Consider the following 19,611-nt stretch of genomic DNA (forward strand, 5'->3'; position numbering starts at 1 on the left):
ACTTTGCGGTTAGATATAACCTACTCAACTTAAACAAAACTCATTTGGAAAACTTTATAATTAGTTGTCCTGAAAGGGGAATGCAAATTTACGGCTTGCTTCCTTTTTCATTTTGCTGATGTTGCATATTGGAAATGACTTTGGGTTATAAGTTAGAATTACATTGCCGTGTGCTGTCAATATATTTCACGATTTATGACGGGCCGGGGTGAAAAAAGGAATGGGAATTACAGTGACCCCCACAGCTTCATCTGTTTTTAAAGATGCATTTAATAGACACCCTAAGAAAGGGATATAAAATAAACATTCAAATACACATATACATTAGGATTATTATTGGTATTGTTAAGTAACAACTGAACAACATACTTAAGTAAAATATTTTGTTTGATTTTGTTTCCATTACTTTATTAGAAACCTAATATACGTATAGTTAAAAAACTTACAACTTTAAAAATTACTGTGCTGATCTGCTAGCACCTAAATTTTCCAAGATTATTCACTAGCAGCTCACCCAATCCAGAATTTTCTTTACTTCCACAATTTTACGCTGCTTGTCAAAGTCATTTACCATCATAAGGCTGCCTCGACCTTTTGCCCCCACTACCTCTGAATTTAAGAATCCCCGCCTTGGTTGAAACTCGATGCGCAGAATAAACGTTATTTAAGTTAATTTTATTGCTGGCATTTGTAAAATGTCAAACCCTGTCCACCATAATATTTCCCCCAGGTTTTCTTTTGTGGGACTGTCTTTGATTTCAATTTTCTTATCGCAGATCATGTGTTATTGTCGTTTGTTAAATTGGGACAACAATGAAAGTACTTTTTTGGGGTAGGCAAAGGTCAACCCCTGACCTTTCCCGCGAGCCCATAAATATTATGACTGCCCTAGTCGATAATCTCTTCAAAGTTTCCGTCGCTCGCTGGACTTTTAATGAATGTCAGAAAAGCACATAAACAAAATTTCAAAAGCCACGCCCACCCAAAACGCCCCCTGACCCACACAAACACACATGGCTGAAAGCCCAAAGCGAATGCGAAACAAAATGTGGCTAACTTTGACCTTTTTCGAAAAGTGAAATAAACAAACAAATTGAAAGCAACACACAAAACAAATCCTGGACAAAGGGGCGGGGTGAGCGATGGGGCGTGGCCAACATGGCAGGATGAACTAATTCTCTGGCACTCCAAAAAAGGGCTCAGAATAAACATTTTGGCTGGAATACAACGCATAAATCAGCGAAGATATATAAGATTTCGTCGATACGAAAACGTTCTCTTGGAATTCAGAGGGTGTTCAGCGAAGAAAGGGGTTTAGATGGTTTATTGTCTGACCTGAGTAATGACTACCGTGTCAAACCAAGCGCTTTCGAATCAAGACTTTACCTAGCGACTCATGTGAGTCCTAACAAAATACTTTTTTCTTTAGTGAATCCATGATTCACTCAGTTGTCTATTTTTAGAATCACCGCCAAGAAATCTCGACGCCTGGTACCCTCACATCCCAAGACCTTTGTTGTCTTTGTCAAAACAAAGCAAAATATGGCCAAAAGTATTACGCATACGCAGCGTTTGCTTTTTGTACAGAGGCGTTTGCATAATTAGCATAAATTTCGGAAATATTGTAGGCGACACTTGGGCGCACTTAAACGTTATCTCCGTCCGCAGGAAAATCGATCCAGTCGAGTGATCTAAATTAACATGAAAATCAAATCAATGAAAATGGGAGAAAGGAGACAAGAAAAAGCAAAAGTCGGAATCAAATAAAAATGTTTGCACAAACACAATAAAATTGGGAAAACGTTGATAGAAAAATGTCCACAAAACAAATCGTTTTATATTAGATTAACACGGGACAATAACTGCCAGAGGAAAAGGAAATGTTTTGTCTTAATTTTTAAGGTAAAAGTCATACAATTTTGAATTCTTATTGTTAAGTTTTCCAGAAAAGACTTCCACTTTGAATTTATAAATTTTCTTCGATATAGTTAGCAATTATTTTCCCAAAATTTTAAAATATCCAGAAAAAATGGTTATTGCATTTCAATAAATTTCCTTAAAGTCCATTACCAGGCAGTAACCCAATTGAATTTCCTGTCAATGCCACTTTCACTGATTCCGTTTGGGTTCCCTACTCTCCAGTGAGAGAGAGTTAAAAAAAGAAAATTGTCTATTTTGGGAAATCCTGGTGCTCTGTCTCTGCTTTTTCTCTCGTAAAATGTGGAGGGAAGGACATTAGCTGTCTGCTCGTTTAGTATCCCAACCCCTTGAGAAACTTCCGAACGGCTTAAGGCTATAATCCGGCAGTAAACTGAGTAATGTACCGCTAAAGCAAAAGGCCTGCCTTCGAACCACCCAGAAGACCATTTTCCTGCTCCTTTGCTTCTGCCGATGTCCTTGGGCGCAATGCATTCCAATTGAGATTGAGAAAGAAACGCAGCGGCATTCAAAAGAAACCGAGCGCGTTCCTCAAGGGTTCTCTTCACCAAAATCTGAGAAGGGGTAGATGGATAAATGAGTGCGGGACTCTAGCTTTATGATTGCGATTAAGCTGTCTCATTAGGAATAGTTCGTGCAGTTGGCGCTGCAATTACCGCATGGGGAACTGGAGAGTGAAATGGCAATGGATGCTCCATTGAACGTTGACAATCATCATCTCCCAATGCACTTGCTTTTGGCGGATGGGGCGTATGCGTAATATGCTTCCATAATCCGCCATGACGTCCATGCAGCTGTACAAAACGAGAAACGCACAGAGTCGCTGGCAAATTGCATTCGGAATTGAACTAAAGCTGCGGAGTGTTCTAAGAAAAAGTTTTTGACCTTCTGCGGGGTTAATGAATCCTGCTTTAAGCTGGAAACCGGTCTTTATACGGATATAGAATTCCAGTTAGCCATTTGGAAATCCAGTTACCCATTATCTCATAAAAAACTTGGGAAAATAAAGTCAACATTTATAAGATTCCACAGAATTCTCAATTACTTCTGAATTAAATTAACAAGCGCATAGATACGCATTGTGGCTGCCGAATAATTGCATTTACAGCCCTTCACATTTCAAATAGGTCATAAAAGGCCACCACCCCCCCAAGTGTCATCCACTGAACTCACCTGTAACCAGGAAAAGGTGAGAAGAGCTTTGAGCTTGATTTAGAGTTCCTCTTTCTTTGCTTGCCTATTTTCCGGTATTTGATTATCTGATTTATTGATGGTTTGAGATTCGGGTTTTTAATTGACTTATTGCCGCAAAAATTTGCACTCGCGAGAGTATCCCAAAAATGCTGTTGTATCTTACAGATGCGGATGTATCTCGAAGATGCGATGCGGTGCGGACTGATGCGATGCCCTTACGCGACTGAATTTCCGTGTGTTTGGTGCTCGGTGCTTTTTGGACTTCGGTATGTTTCCTATTCGGATTTTTCGGTGTCCATCGGCTCTCTGCACTCTCCGCTCGCAGTTGTTTTTGTTGCTCCTGGAGGGCAAACAATTTCTGTTTTTGTGGGACAACCAGCAAACAAAAGCACAAGGAAACTGAATCAAAATAAATGCCTTAAATAATTGATGGCATTCCCAATGACGGTCGTGTGCGAATAGCCAATATACATAATCAAATTTTGGGTAATCAGTAATCTGACTTAGTTTTCTAATTTCAGTGTAAATTTGTTAAAATTTTAATTTAGAACTATCGTTTTATTCGCGACGCGGCAGAGAATCGGTTGAAAATTACACTGAAAAATAGAGACGTCCACTCCGCTGGCTGACTCGAACTGGATTGAAAAGCTGCCAGCCGCTTGCCGCCTTTATTTCCTCCTAAAAGAGAGTGGAAAACCGAGAGACAGAGAGAAAGTGTCCAAAAAGTTCCATTTGTGGTCTTCCATTGACACCCTTTTTCCCTTTTCGGTGGATTTGCCTGTTCCACTGTCACTTGTTCCGTTCTCGCTCTCGCTCTGGATTTGTCCAGCTGATTACCCCTTCCAAGAGCTTCTACGGTCGCCAGTATCTGATAGTATCTTCTCGATAACGGTTTCATGCAAGTCAGCTGTTTGAGTTGCCCATTCTTGTTACCCGTATATGTTGTAGTTTTTAATATTTCATTGAAGAAAGAAGAAGAAAAGATATGGTACGTGATGTAGAAATTCTTACACACATAATTGATAGCAACAGAATAGTTGTCCAAAAGCATGTGTTAAATTATTAAAGCAGACAAAAACAGAATAATTAAGTTGCTGTCATATATTGATGAACAAAATTTAACTGCTTAACGGCTTAACTGTTTTTCAGCTTTAACTTTCATTTATTAATTTTTCTTTAATTGAAAAAATTTACCTATATGCGAAAGTGTACAAACAAATCGTTATTAACAAATTCATAGCTGCGAATATCCTTATCTTTGTAAAAAGTAACTAGTTTGTTTGGGAGAGTGTCGGAGCTTTTCATTCCAGTCGCAAAGCTTTGATAAAGCACCGACGTGGAAAGAGTGATTGCTACACAGCTTTTCTCCAGCGAAGCGGATACCAGGAGCTTTTACTCAACTTACTCAACAGCATTGAAAACGCGGTGCAGTTGTTGTTTCCCCGTTCGCCTTCTGTTCGCCACATCTGCTCGCGTTTCATTGATGCCCAAATATAGGTCAACAATTTGTTCGAGAGTGGGGTGCTGGGTGGTTGGTTGTCTTGAAGGCGGTGGTGGGAGGTGGAAGTGTTACATCGCCAACTGAATTATCAGTGTCAGCGAGCAAATGCAGCGGTGGATGCGATGCTGCTATCTGAGGAACACGGCAAACATTGTAAATTGCTCGCCTGACGATGATTGCTTGGGGTTCACCTCGCAACTGGCAACTCAGAACAAATTGCTCGACATTGCGCATACGCCGCGTTATCGGCGTGGAATTTATGACGGCACACTCGCCTTGTGTTCATGTCCTTTGGCCAGCCGCCGCCGACTTTAATTGAATTTTTATGCGCCACCAGCAATCCGCGAAACGTCAGAGGAAAGTGAAAAGTCTTTGCTGTCATCTTCGGCCCTTCTTTAATTTTTCTATGCAGAGAGAAAAATTTAACTACAATATTAATAAATAGTTTGTTCCCTTTTGGTAATTGTGAATGTAGACAGCTTCTAACATGTTATTATAAAATTGTATATTTGTTCGGTTAAGAGTATTAAAAAGAAAAGTAAATTAACTAAAATCATTTTATTCCCAGTGCAAAGCCACCTTGGGCTCTTTCTTTGCTTTTATCCGCCGACGAATTAGTGACGTCCGAAATTGGGTCAAAAGCTGAGCTCGCTCAGCTGGCTAAGCTGCCCCGGCTAGTCCGCATGTTGCTCCTGCTAAGCACACTTGCTGGATAATCCTAATTGCGCTTTTAACGCGCACCTCTCGCCCCTCCCCCGAGCTTTCCAAGAGGGTTCGTTGCATTACGCCAAGGACTCGCACTCGCTGCGAAAGGAAGAAAAGCCGAGGGGAATTAGTGGTTGCTGCTGGCAGGATTGGCAGCCACATCCTTTTGCGCCCGGGAAAGTCACACCCCAGATGCCGCAGATACTCGCGTCTTTCGATGTTTCTTTGCCGGCACGTGCCATTCGCTGTCTCCATGGGCACCTGCAATTTATTACAGCCACTTGAAGCTGCTCCCTCGCTTATCGTCCAAATAATCTACTGACAACGATGACGTTACGCCAAACGAAATGTCAGGGGGAGGGCCAAAACCAAATTTAGTATCAACGAGAAAATGGTGAACTCGAGTCAGTCTGGGAGCTCTCAAGTCGCTAATCTGCTAGTAGAGTACTTAAAAATAATTTCGGTAATCTCTTCTAAAATGAAATGCAATTGGAATAAGAACAGCAATATTTGTTTGTTTGCTTACTCACAAGGCTATTTAGCTATTTGCTATTTAGCACAACCTAAAGAGAAACGGCCACATGTCGTATGAGTAATATTTTCGTATGAGTTAATGCGTTAACAAATATAATAAGTTCAATTGATTAAATGAGGCTATACATTTTATTTACAAAAGGACTAGCCGGCACTTGCACTTCAAATGAAGTTAGTTTTGTTTATTTGCTACTAGTAGTATCTCGACCACTGGTTGCTGAATAAACAAACCCATTCAATTATGATTATAACGCTTAACAAATTACTGAAGCAAATGACAAGCGCTGTCGCTGCGACCGATAGGCAAAACGAGTTGAGAATGACGAATCTCAACAATTACTGTTGGACTCTGTAATCTTTATTGAAATCGAAATTTATGGATTGAACACATTGCGTGGGGTGAAAGGGAATAATTCCAGAAAGGTGTTCGTTTCTAAATAGACACCTGCTTGTGATACTTATATCAATAAAACGAACTGCGTAGTACTTTCTTATAATACTGAAGACAATGTCAATTTAAAATTGATTTATCAACTTGATTGTCTGACAATGAATTAACAAAAAAAAGGTTCATTGATGAACAAAAGAAAACAAACTACATAGTATATAAATCATACGAAAACAATTTATTATGTGAGTAATTGAGGCACTAAATATATATTTTATTCTGATTTGAGTTGCATTAAGACATTATAGTTTTATTAAATACTTTATTTATTCTGAAATTTTCTGGATTATTAAAAAACTTTAAAAATATGTATTAATAAAAAAAGGTAATTGTTAAAGGTAAAATTAAAACAAAAATGATATGTGTTCTGATAGCACATGTTGGTACTTTGGTACTTTCCCTAAATCGCAATAGAACGACGCTGGCCATTGGCACCACCTCATGACTAGGTACTTCAGATTGCATTATATTGGTATTAGCTTGCGTTATCCATGAGCTACGGAACACTCATGATCAATCACATGACTCATGGGCAGGGTCAGTTACGGTGATATTCGCATGTAAGCCAATGTGCAGCTCATGTTTAGATAAGCGGCGATTCGTGAAATACACGATTATACGGCTAATCATGACGTATGCAAAATGCATGGGCTGCGGTGAGTATACGGCATATCCCCTGGAAGCCGAATTTGTATTTCGCTGAGAGCGCCGCCATATGGCGACAGGGACGATAAGGGCTGCCAAAAAGCATTCAATATTCATTATCAGGCGAGATAACAGTTGGCAATACTCGCTCCGCCAGCCGAATGGTTCGAGGGCCCCGATGAGCAGAGCCCAGACGTTTGCGAGACTCCGAACCGAACAGAACTACAGAAAACTTCGATTAAAAACGGCTGTGGCAACAGAACTCAAATCTTTGGGCAAATATTTGCCAATTAAGAACCGTCGACGGCGCGTGTGTCTGTGAAGTGGGGTGAAGTGAAATTGGCCAGGCCAAAAAAAAAAACTAGTCATGTCCGAATTTGTGCGGCAACATGTAAGTGCGAATGCCAAAACCGTACGCGTTTAGATCGACTTCATGGTTGTCGTGGCAGTTTTTCCCATCCATTCGCTCTGGTTATCAGAAAATTACTATGATAACCGAATCGTTTTATCACATTCCTTTGGCAGAGCTCTGCTTTATGCCCATCATGGGTCTCATTTTAATTTTAAACTTCCCTCCTCTTATCACGTACACTCACCTACACGTGGGGTGTTAATTGGAATGTAGTAATACCTGTGATTATGGACATAAAGTATTTACGAGCAGGTAGCCTAACAAAAGATTGTGTCCGTCACGAGCTCAAATATGTCTCGGGTTTCATTTGCAGAATACAACCAAAAATAGCACTATATAAATTCCATATACTTCCTCTCTGAGCAAATGTCTTATCAAAGTCAATTATCGATTAAGTTTAGTCGCCACAGGATTAGAGATACGAAAAAGCTCAATAAAATTCTTTGGCATAAACTAAACCTGAAACTACTTAAAGTAGAATGCATTGCCTTTGATTAAGTTTTCCTTATCAGCCTGTTTTTGTTTGTGTGTTCTAAATTAGTATTATACACCCATTAGCCAACACTAATGGTTAAAATATTTTTGATAACTCGCAGAAATTACTCATTGTTTAATGGGGTGATCTCATAGTCGAACACTTTAGTATAACCGACTGATTTTCAATAAGTATTTATGGCGAAAGTAAAGTTCTAAAGTACAAATAGATCGATTTTTTATAGCAGGTGCTCATGTCTTTTTTTGAAATGGGTAATGGGTGACATCAACTGATTTCGGTTCGATTGGTCTTTAATCTTATCTTGAAGTAGATAAGCAAGGTCGTGGAAGATCGATACCAAAAAATCAAATTTTCTAGATTACGTAGATTAAAAATATTTCAAAATTGTTGCTCTTCGTGGTGACCCTTAGTTTTTGCCAATTATTACTTGTTCGGCTTCCATGTCATTCCATGTCTTCTTCTGTTCACAGTTTTATTCCGAAATACCGATAAAACCTCTTTGTATATCGGCATTCCGCCGATAAGATAACGCCTGGCAACAACTACTTTTATTTGCAAATGTTGGCTACCGTTTGCTTTCATTACCCTTATTTCATTCACCTATTTCTAAAGCAATTTATATAAAGCAGACAAAGTAAAGTCACCGAAATTGGTTTGGGTGTGGCAGAGCTATCAAATATATCTATATTTCATTGGATAATTAAGAGTCCCACAGGTTAATTACTTAACAACGCATTTGATACCTTTCTGATTTCTTATCGGAGTCTAAAATCGATTAATATAGGAGCCATATACTGAAGCATTGAATGCAAGATGTTTTGCTTTTCAAAGTTCTTTAGTTAAATAATAGTTAAAAATGAAGTTCAAAGTTCGATGATCTCTGCCTTAATAAATGCGTCATTCTAAATAAGCCTCTGTTAAGTTCTCAGGCTTTATTGTTCACTTTATGAACAGGCAGGAATTTAGATTTATAAACTTCCAATGTAGAATTATTTCCGCTCGGCGGTGTAATAACTTCTTATCAGTATTTACATTTGAGATATGACCCACTACCAGTTTTTGACTGGGGTTGATATTGCCACTGGGTTGATATTGGGCTTGTATGATTTTGACAATAATTAAATAAATTCTATGACATTAATCTCTGTTATTTTGTGATTTCATTAATACAGGGCGAGTATGTGTGGGTTAAGCCGCAAAATACTACCAGCGAATTCGCAGTGCCCTTTGGAGCTCGAATTGTGCGAACGGAGAAAACACAGACCCTAGTTTGCGATGACCGGAACAAGCAGTTCTGGGTTCCAGCGGGGGATGTCCTGAAGGCCATGCATATCACCTCCCAGGAGGATGTGGAGGATATGATAACTTTGGGTGACTTACAGGAATACACTATACTGAGGAACCTGCAGAACAGATATGCCAAGCAATTAATTTATGTGAGTTTACTAGTATTTACTTAACAAGTTCCCTAGCTAGCTAACCATATGTAAATATTTGTAGACCTACACAGGCTCCATGTTGGTGGCCATCAATCCGTACCAAATTCTGCCTATCTACACGAATCGCGAGATACAGCTCTACAGAAATAAGTCCCTTGCTGAACTACCTCCTCACATTTTCGCGATTAGTGACAATGCCTTCCAGAGACTACAAAGACTTAAGGAGAACCAGTGTGTGGTGATCAGCGGGGAGTCGGGTGCCGGAAAGACGGAGAGCACTAAGCTTATCCTTCAGTATCTGGCCGCAATTAGTGGCAAACACTCATGGATCGAACAGCAAATCATAGAGGCCAATCCTATTATGGAGGCCTTTGGCAATGCCAAGACGGTACGGAATGACAACTCATCGCGTTTCGGAAAGTACATCGAGATCAGATTCACGCCACAGGGCGCTATTCAGGGAGCTAGAATCCAGCAGTATCTTCTGGAAAAATCCCGAATTGTTTTCCAGAGTCGCGATGAGCGCAACTATCACATTTTCTACTGCATGTTGGCGGGACTTTCAACTGCGGAGAGAGAGCGCCTAAAGCTACAGGAGCAATCGCCAAGTCAGTATCATTACTTGGCCCAAGGAAGATGTTTTACTTTGCCAGGAAGAGGAGATGCCAAGGATTTTGCCGATATTCGAGCGGCCATGAAGGTGCTTTCATTTAAGCCGGAGGAAGTGTGGAGCATACTTAGTTTACTGGCGGCTATTTTGCACCTGGGAAACCTTAGATTCACGGCCACCGAGGTGGCCAATTTGGCTACGGCTGAGATAGACGACACACCAAATCTACAGAGAGTGGCTCAATTACTGGGAATACCCATATCAGCTCTCAATGCTGCTCTTACGCAAAGAACCATCTTTGTGCATGGTGAGCACGTGACCACCAGTTTGTCCAAGGAAGCGGCTATTGAGGGTCGAGATGCGTTTGTAAAATCGTTGTACGATGGAATTTTTGTGCGCATCGTGCGAAGAATCAATGAGACTATAAACAAGCAAGTGGATCAGCCCATGAATAGCATAGGTGTTCTAGATATCTTTGGGTTCGAGAACTTCGACAATAACAGCTTTGAACAACTGTGCATCAACTATGCCAACGAAAATCTACAACAATTTTTCGTGGGACATATCTTTAAGGTAAGTGATCAAAATAAAATATGTGATGTCGTTACTAACCAAACTTTTCCCACAGATGGAACAGGATGAGTACCAGAACGAGCATATCAACTGGCAGCACATTGAGTTCCAGGATAATCAGCAAATCCTCGATCTAATTGGCATGAAACCCATGAACTTGATGTCCCTCATTGACGAGGAGTCCAAGTTTCCCAAGGGCACTGATCAAACTCTGCTCGAAAAGCTACATGTTCAGCATGGTAATCGTTCCATTTACGTAAAAGGTAAAACCACCCAAACGTCTCTATTTGGAATCCGACATTATGCCGGCGTCGTGATGTACAATCCATTGGGATTCCTTGAAAAGAACAGGGATTCATTCAGCGGAGATCTAAGGACTCTGGTGCAGCGATCTGCAAATAAGTATCTGGTGGACATATTCCCCCATGAAATGCCCATGGATACGGCCAAGAAGCAGCCCACTTTGTGCGTGAAATTCAGAAACTCTCTGGACATGCTGATGCGCACTTTGTCGCAGGCACATCCCTACTTTATCCGTTGCATCAAGCCCAATGAATACAAGGAACCAAAGGTGAGTGACACATTTTTCATTTGAAATAATTTAATTCAAGGATGTAGTGTAATTATTTATTGTGAAAGCCTTCTTCGAACCTTTTTAAGTCCTAATATACTTTTTCTACTTTTCCTTAGAACTTTGACAAGGAGCTGTGTGTGCGGCAGTTGCGCTACTCTGGAATGATGGAGACGGCACGCATTCGAAGGGCGGGCTATCCGATCCGCCACGCCTACCGTGCCTTCGTGGAGAGATACCGCCTCTTGGTGCCACCGGTGGGATCTTTGGAGCAATGTGACTGCCGGAAGGTGGCGCGGCAGATCTGTGAAGTTGCCCTACCTGCCGATTCCGATCGCCAGTACGGAAAAACAAAGCTGTTCCTGCGGGACGAGGACGACGCCAGTCTGGAACTGCAGCGGTCCCAGCTGATGCTCAAGAGTATCGTGACCATTCAGCGAGGAATCAGACGGGTCTTGTTCCGACGTTACATGAAGAGATACCGCGAGGCCATTATTACGGTTCAGAGATATTGGCGAGGTCGCCTGCAGCGTCGTAAGTACCAGGTTATGCGACAGGGATTCCATCGCCTAGGAGCCTGTATAGCTGCCCAGCAGTTGACCACCAAGTTCACGATGGTCAGATGTCGAACCATAAAACTGCAGGCCTTGAGCCGAGGGTATCTGGTTCGCAAGGACTTCCAGAAAAAGTTGTTGGAGCGACGAAAGCAGAACCAGCTGAAGAAGGAGGAGTTACTTAAGTTGGCCAAGATGAAGGAAGCAGAGGAACTGCTGAGACTGCAGCAACTGAAGGAGCAGAAGGAGAAAGAACAAAGAGATCAGCAGGAAAAACTATTGCAGGAGGAGCAGAGGCTCAAGGCCGAAGCAGCCGCCCGAAACGCCTTGGCCATGGCTGCAGTGCAGCAGAAGAGGAGAACTAAGCCCCTCAAGCAAGAGGCTCCCAAGGCTCCAACCCTGCAAGCCCGCAACTCCCTGCCACCACCACCCACCACACTGATAATAGCTGCCCCACTACCCACTCGACCGGCCAGTGCCGCCACCAGAATTAATACCATACCCGAGAGTCCTGGCACCATTGATGTGGAGTCCTCCAAGCAAATGGTGGATGACGTGTTCCGCTTCCTAAACGATGAACCCGATGTGAGTGGTCCTCTGGGGCCGAATGTCAAAGAGAAGTCTATGATGTTCGAGCAGGCATTGCGCCTGCGCAGAGATGTGCCCACCAAGCTCCTTTCCCGCCCGGTCAACTATTACGAGGCGGCGCCTCGGAAGATTGTCAACCAGACCCGCCTCTAGTAGCGAATCAGGCTGGGACTGGAACAGATCCGAACAAACTAGACACTCGTAGCTATGGCTAATATTAATACGGCTGGAATTGGCCAGTATACTCTCTTAATAGTGGTCCTGATCAGTACGATTGGTTAAGGACTTAAAAAGCGTTCTTATACAACAATTATCCACGCAAAACTGTAAATAAATCATTTTTTTTACAAACTTCAATCAAAAGAACATGTAAATTTCATAAAAAGTTTATACAAATTTGCTTCTTGAAAATTGCGCTTCAATTGGGATTCCTTATCTGTATAAAAATATTTTATTTATCTGTATAAAAATATTTTCTTTGCCAATGGCAAAAAACCATATCTCTACTGACTATACGATATTATTGATTTAACTTTCCAAACGAATGGTACCAACATACTGATCAGCACCCTTCCAGAGTTTTGTCCAGTCCAACGACATAGGTTAGCTTGGCTTCAAATTTATTCGATCCTGTTGATTTTGGGCCAGCCATTTGGGTTCTTTTTAAATGTACAAATCTTATACATAAGTACAGTAAATGTCGGCTTGTATATAAAACATATAACTTGGCTTGTGATTGCGTTTTGTTACATTTTCCTTACTTCTAAATGTATCATATTTATTAAACTCTGTAAATAAAACTCTCTAAGGCAACTATAGACATTAATGCGCATTTCGTTCGTGTGTTTACTCGTCTGCGTTGGTTGTGGTTGTATGGTTATGGGGTAAAGTCGAACTCCCCAATCCGGCTTTTGTGCTTTGTGTCCAAGTCCAGTGAGCGTCCCACCCTCATATCCCCACTTTGGGATTGCTTTTCACCATTATACTCGAAAAAAAACCCGAGTGAGCTTGAGTCATCAGTTCTTACTTATTAAAATGTGACAGTGGACATGAATAGGCCAAGTGGCTTACAAGGGCATTTAAACGCTATCTCGATTAGAATAAATTAATTTGTTCAAAAGATAGGCGCACCACAGGCGATTTTATTGTTATTTTATTAAACCTACCAGATTATTATACCATATTATATATAAAGTTCTAGAGCCTTCCACAATTTTTATTTAAAGAAAGCTTATACAGTTATCTAGTTAAAATTTGTTGAATGATTTATTGCATTAATTTAAATGTATTACTTCAAAGTCTATTTAGAATGCTTAAGAGGACCACTAAAGATCTTTATTTCCATTATGGAACATTTTTATAGCACCATAAAATGAGATTATCAGGAAGCTAATTTATGAGCCAATTTCCTTACCTTTTCGTTTATATTTCCTTTGGAAAGATAATTCTGTAAGGGATTTCCTTTTACAAAAATATTAAAGTTAGCTCATACTTTACCACGAAGAAATTGTTTAGGCCAAGGCTAAAAAGGTTATCTGCCCAAATTTAAATAAAACCATCCGCACCCACCCGCACTAAATTGTATTTTATTTAACAAAATTTTGAAGAATTTTGCCCGTCCAACCATTTTTTAGTACGCAGATCCATGTCGTGTCGTCTTTAGTCAGTAACTAAATGGGTGCTAAACAAATTTTCGCGTCGAGGCCTGAGTTTTTCGAAGCGTGGCCAACACCATGCGTTATCAGTTGGCGGCAGAAGTTTAAAACAAATACCAAATGATAAATGAAATAAAACGGGATCGTAAATAATCGCCGCCGTCCTTATCGCGAGGGCATATCTTCGGGTGCAGCATACCAGTACTACCACTAGTCCCTCGCCGACAAGTTTATATTTATAAAAGCTTACGAGTAAAGCACCTTTCGATAAGTGGCACTCAGATTACAGGTGTCGAAATAATTAATACGGCAGAATTATAAACTCTGTGCTAGTACCGGGTATAAGAGATCGAAACTAGGGAGAGTGAATATAGCTTGTATAGGTGTTTGAAACTTTGTTTACCCTGTAAATAATCATATTATCAAATACTACTTTCAGGCAGCCTTGAGGAAACTTAACAACATCTCTTCTGGAGATACAATACGCCTACCCAAATCTGTGCCGAATAACATCGACACCTCCGACTTCAGTTATTTGAAATATGCGGCGACTTACTTCGGCGGTGGCGCCACTGCACAGCACGAAAGAAAGCCTCTGAAGAAATCTTTGTTAAAACATGAACATCCCATTGATGAGATGGCATCTAAGGTAAGTGATTGGAAAGTGAGTAAATATAAAATAATAATTTACATTTAATTGTAGGCCATTTGGTTGACTATACTCCGCTTTATGGGCGACTTGCCCGATGTTATTTCCTCGCCTTCTCTTCACGCATCCGATAATGAAAACTTGATGAGTGATTTGGCAAGCCTCTTGAACACTTCTGATTCCTATAAGCCTCGCTTATTTGTGCGTCAATCCCAAAGACGTATTCCAAAGCCATTGGCTAGTGGTGAAAAGGAAGCCCAGGAATTCTATCAACACTGGCTCAACATTCCCACAAGCCACCTGGAGAAACTTCACTTCATCATTGGTCACGGTATAATAAAGAATAGCTTACGGTATGTTATTATAAAAGGACAAGATATTTCTTCACATCAAACCAATCAATTCATTATTGCAGAGATGAAATCTTAGCCCAGATCTGCAAGCAGCTATATCTTAACCCAAGTAGGAGCTCCTACTCCCGCGGATGGTTGCTCCTTTCCCTATGCCTCAGCTGCTTTCCACCCAGCAAAGAGTTTGAGCCACACTTGCGCAGTTTCATGAAGCAGGGAACTGCGCAACTGCAGGCCACTCCTTCCCTGCAGCGATTGGAGCGAACCCTGGTCAATGGACCACGCTGTCAGCCACCTTCGTTATTCGAGCTCCACGCAATCCGCGGTCGCCATCCACTTAAGTTGGACATTCACCTGATGGATGGACAGCAGAGAAGATTGCAGGTGGATGCGGCCAGTACGGCCCGAGAGGCAGTCCACCAACTTTGTCAGGGTATGGGGCTAACCGACACCTTTGGCTTTGGATTGGTGATGTCATTGAATGGGAAGCTAATGCCGCTGGGAGCAGGTCAGGAGCATGTCCTGGATGCCATTTCGGAGTGCGAGCAACGCCAGCTGGACGCACCATGGAAACTATACCTCCGGAAGGAAATGTTTGCCACTTGGTACGATCCCTCGGTGGACCCCAAGGCCACTCAACTTATATACAAGCAGATTCTTAATGGGTTGAAGTGCGGAGAGTATCGATGTCGCTCCGAGAAGGACATAGCAATGGTGTGCGCTCTGGCCTGCTTTGTAGAGCATGGACCTGGGGAGATTCTTCGATTGAAGCCATCGGAGATCACTGCATTTGTCCCAAGTGATCTTCTAGCTCCCGGCGAGCGAGCCATTGAGAACTGGAGTCGCCTAATAGCTGTTACCTACGAGAAGAGCTCTTATGTAAAGGAAAAACAGAATGACCTGCTATTGGAGGCCCAAAAGAGAGCAAAGGAGGATATATGTCTCTTTGCACATCTCTCCTGGCCTATGAGGCACTCCCGACTGTTTGAAGTGGTTCGCAAAGAGGGACCAAAGCTCCAGAGCGATGAACTTATGCTGGGCATTAATTCCACGGGCCTTTTCCTTATAGACGAAACCGAACAGGTGCTGGCTTCCTGTTGTTTTAGCGAGGTGCTGAAAGTGCACGTGGAATCAGATGATAAACTGCATGTTATGACCTTTCAACACGTCAATTTTGTGCTGCAGTGCAGCACTGCTCATGATGCCAACGAGGTGGTAAACTATATGCTGGATAATCTCCGACAGCGTTCAAGCTATGGCGTAGCTCTTGATCAGGTCGTAGAGGGGGATCTAGAGGATTGTCTAGTGCTAAACCCCGGTGATCTAATCGAATTCGAGGCAGGTGTAACAGGTGCCCAGTTAATGGCTGGTAATGCACAAGACTGGTACAGGGGATGTGTTAATGGCCAGTGGGGTCAGTTTGCTGCTGGAAATGTTCGCGTTTTGGCCACCCTCACCAAGCCGAGTGAAAAACTTCAAGATATCCTCCGGGAGGGCCGATTTCAAGAACCCCCGAAACCAACTCCAAGAGCCAATTACTCTCGTCGTCGTCAACACAATATCTCTCAGCTGGCTGAGAGCCACTTTAGGGAGGCATTGGAGTAAGTAAAACAAGTTGGTATGGAATTTAAATTAACCATTATTTTTTAGCTCCGATAAGGCACAACTATCAAAGTTTTCACCCGAGCCACTGAAAGCGCCTCTGCTCAAAGCTGTAGTTAAGGTACCGCCACTTTTCCAGCAGGCATTGGTTATGCATCATCATATTCTTAAGGTATGCTCTGGAGTGAATAGAAGATACATCCTTTAGTTCTTACAACCAATACGTTCTGAACATATAGTACATGGGCGACATAGCAAGGAGCAATCTACCTGTCAACACGGACCTCATCTTCCAGCCAGCGCTGCAGCACCCGCTGCTGTGTGACGAGCTCTACTGCCAGCTGATGAAGCAACTGACCGATAATCCCTCCAGCGAAAGCGAGAAGCGGGGCTGGGACCTGCTTTACTTGGCCTCGGGATTGGTGGCTCCCAGTGTCTTGGTCATGAGGGAGCTGATCATACTACTGCGCATGCGTGCAGATGCCCTCGCCGATGCCTGCCTGAAGCGACTAAAGCGATCCTTGTCACAGGGCCAGCGAAAACAGGCTCCACATCTCATTGAGGTTGAGGGAATTCAACAGCGATGCCTGCACATCTACCACAAGATATATTTCCCCGACGATACGGTTGAGGCTTTCGAGATTGAATCGCACACCCGGGGAGCAGAGCTTATAGCGGACATATCCCAGAGATTGGAACTCAAATCACCTGTGGGTTATAGTATTTTTTTGAAGACAGGCGACAGGGTCTATGCTATGCCGGAAGAGGAGTTTGTTTTTGATTTCATTACTCAACTCATCTACTGGTTAAGACAGCAGAGGACCATACGCTCCATATCCGATGGCCACTACCAACTGCACTTCATGAGGAAGTTATGGTTAAACAACCATCCAGGCGAGGACCTCAATGGAGATATGATCTTCAGCTATCCGCAAGAGCTGCACAAATACTTGAAGGGCTACTATCCCATCGATTGCGAGCAGGCCTCGCGTTTGGCAGTTCTTGTGTACAGTGCAGATCATAACGTTAGCTTGCAGCGGCTGCCCGAAGTTCTGCCACGCTTAATTCCTGAAGACCTAATACCGCTTCAAACGGTGGCCGAGTGGAGGCAGCAGATCCTTCCCAAAGTCCACCGCGATCATTTAACGGAGGATCACGCCAAGATTTTGTTCCTTCAAGAGCTCTCCCATTTCGCTTGCTTCGGCTCCACATTCTTTGTGGTGAAGCAACAAAATGACGATACCCTTCCCGAAACTCTTTTAATCGCAATTAACAGCACAGGTTTCCATATGCTGGATCCGACAACTAAGGAGATCCTTCACAGCTATGAATACTCCCAGTTGGGAATTTGGAGCTCGGGCAAGAATCACTTCCACATTCGGTTTGGTAACATGATCGGAGCATCGAAGCTGCTGTGCAGCACCACCCAAGGATACAAAATGGACGATTTGCTGGCCTCTTATGTTAGGTACTTTAATGGACACGAATAAACCATATATGATAATCGGGACAAATAAATCGTGCTCTTACAAGTAGCCCAACTCCTTGGTCTTTTCGATTAAAGCCAGCATTCCAACCATTAGCTCCTCGCAGTTGGGAATTATCTGCACTGGTGGCAGAATAAAGCCGTAGCGACCCTTATCACGATACTCGATTGTGTAACCGATCTTCTTGCCCAGCTCGTTGAACACCCAGTCCACGGAGGTTCCAGTGGCCACATCTGTTGGAAGAAGACACATTTGTGTAACGGTTATAATTTAGCATGCGGGTGCATTAGTTGTTCTAGTTTGATTAAAGCAATACTTACAAAGCACATCAGCAGTAGAACCATACTGGTAGACGGTTCCGTACGGCAATGCTTCAATGGCATCGGCAAAGGCCTTTCCAATAGTCAGGATATCATTGTAGTTTTCTGGGAACTCCTCCTTGGTATGTCCGTAGGGCGAAAGCAAATACTGTCCATATGAGTGGAAGGATATGTACACACTAATTTGGTCCTGGATTTTGGTCAGATACTCGACCAAGGCCTTGGCTTCGGGCTCAGATCCAGGGTTATCCCCAGCAAAAGTCTCACTGCAGGGATTGTTGGAGGCTCCATTGTTTTGGAGCCAATAGGAGTCGAAGTTCCTATTGGCGTCAGCTCCAATACAGGCATTCGTGGCATGTGGCTGACGTGTCTTGCGCCACATACGGTCCTGTTATCGCACAAAAATTTAAATACATAAATAGTTCTCAAAATCAGTGTAAGCATGCACTCACCTTCTTGTGTGAGTACTCAAAACCATCTACATTGAACACGGGAATTATATGCCAATCATAGTTATCGGCCAAACTTCGCACATCGGCATCCTCTGAGGTCAACAGCTGATTGATGAACCATGTAGCACTGGCCGAAGTTATCCACTCTCTGGCATGAATGTTGGACTCGATAAAAATGCCAGGATTGCCAGCCTTGTGGGAGATCTTGATGCCTCTAATGGTTCTCCCCTCGTAGGACTTGCCAACGATGAACTCCTCGGTCACCGAGGGATAAGCGTTTAGAATCTCGTCCAGCCAGGCCTCAATCTCTTCCAGCTCATAGTACTTCGTCCAGCCAAAGGTGGCGCTATCTGCAGTCGGCGTGACTTGCTCCTCGTCGATACGCCTAAATGGGGATCCGATCGTTAACTTTATGGTCCCAAGTGAGTACGCACTAATGGTTAGCTAATCGAGCGATCTTATCGACTCGAGTGGCATTAACCCGTACGCTGTGCCGCATTCCACTACTTACTCTTGCACATTCTCGATCATAAGCTCGCTGCTGATATTATTGAATTTAAGCAGCTCCTGAAAATGGTTCAGTTCTCCAGGACTAACCATAATATCAATCTGCCTACTACGCTCGTCATACTCCTTCCAAATATTGTACTAAACACAAAAGAATATAGTGGGATATGTCTTCTGATCTGCGGAAGTGAACAACTAACCTTCTTCGTCAGCTCGCCAATTTTTTCGATCACAGCCAATTGAATTTTGTTCTGTATAGTGAGCTTGTATACCCTGAAGTTATCATAACGCTCTTTGGAAGAGTCCTTAAGGATACCAGCACTTGTTAGAGCCACCAGCGTGGCAAGCAACCAAAGCAGACGCATTTTGAGCAATGACTAA

At 42.5% G+C, this 19,611-nt stretch overlaps 3 protein-coding genes across 12 annotated transcripts in view; 1 reads left to right on the forward strand and 2 right to left on the reverse strand.

Moving 5' to 3' along the window:
• The window catches only part of LOC117140434 (serine-rich adhesin for platelets), a 33,214-nt gene extending 29,706 nt beyond the window's left edge, over positions 1-3,508 (reverse strand). For 2 of the 10 annotated variants that reach the window (XR_004459418.1, XR_004459414.1), the window contains exon 1: positions 3,112-3,479. The gene's annotated coding sequence lies outside the window, so the exon portion shown is untranslated. Of the gene's footprint in view, positions 1-3,111 lie in introns of all 10 variants that reach the window. The other 8 variants (XM_033303388.1, XM_033303380.1, XM_033303398.1 and 5 more) reach the window with 6 other exon arrangements.
• A 3,670-nt stretch (positions 3,509-7,178) lies between these two features.
• LOC117140425 (myosin-VIIa) lies at positions 7,179-17,975 on the forward strand. Its single transcript, XM_033303343.1, has 10 exons — positions 7,179-7,356; positions 9,046-9,309; positions 9,374-10,495; positions 10,551-11,066; positions 11,186-12,205; positions 14,303-14,512; positions 14,567-14,865; positions 14,928-16,463; positions 16,513-16,636; positions 16,704-17,975. The coding sequence occupies exons 1-10, from the start codon at positions 7,333-7,335 to the stop codon at positions 17,952-17,954; spliced, it is 6,366 nt and encodes a 2,121-aa protein (XP_033159234.1). The 5' UTR covers positions 7,179-7,332; the 3' UTR covers positions 17,955-17,975.
• LOC117140490 (zinc carboxypeptidase) lies at positions 17,908-19,601 on the reverse strand. The gene is made up of 5 exons (XM_033303453.1): positions 19,431-19,601; positions 19,235-19,371; positions 18,724-19,108; positions 18,272-18,659; positions 17,908-18,184 (listed from the first exon to the last, which is right to left on the reverse strand). The coding sequence occupies exons 1-5, from the start codon at positions 19,593-19,595 to the stop codon at positions 17,991-17,993; spliced, it is 1,269 nt and encodes a 422-aa protein (XP_033159344.1). The 5' UTR covers positions 19,596-19,601; the 3' UTR covers positions 17,908-17,990.
• Positions 19,602-19,611: the final 10 nt, after the last annotated feature.

Source organism: Drosophila mauritiana, chromosome 2L (assembly GCF_004382145.1).
Source record: "Drosophila mauritiana strain mau12 chromosome 2L, ASM438214v1, whole genome shotgun sequence".
NCBI lineage: Eukaryota > Metazoa > Arthropoda > Insecta > Diptera > Drosophilidae > Drosophila > Drosophila mauritiana.

What these genes read in the sequence shown, in the direction of transcription:
- LOC117140425 (XM_033303343.1), top strand. Translation starts at nt 7,333, where the DNA reads ATGTCCGAATTTGTGCGGCAACAT. An exon ending in ATGAATACAAGGAACCAAAG is followed by an intron (nt 11,067 to 11,185) that starts GTGAGTGACACA and finishes ACTTTTCCTTAG; the next exon opens with AACTTTGACAAGGAGCTGTG. An exon ending in CACTTTAGGGAGGCATTGGA is followed by an intron (nt 16,464 to 16,512) that starts GTAAGTAAAACA and finishes ATTATTTTTTAG; the next exon opens with CTCCGATAAGGCACAACTAT.
- LOC117140490 (XM_033303453.1), bottom strand. Translation starts at nt 19,595, where the DNA reads ATGCGTCTGCTTTGGTTGCTTGCCACGCTGGTGGCTCTAACAAGTGCT. An exon ending in TTGAGTACTCACACAAGAAG is followed by an intron (nt 18,660 to 18,723) that starts GTGAGTGCATGC and finishes GTGCGATAACAG; the next exon opens with GACCGTATGTGGCGCAAGAC. An exon ending in TTCTACTGCTGATGTGCTTT is followed by an intron (nt 18,185 to 18,271) that starts GTAAGTATTGCT and finishes TTCTTCCAACAG; the next exon opens with ATGTGGCCACTGGAACCTCC.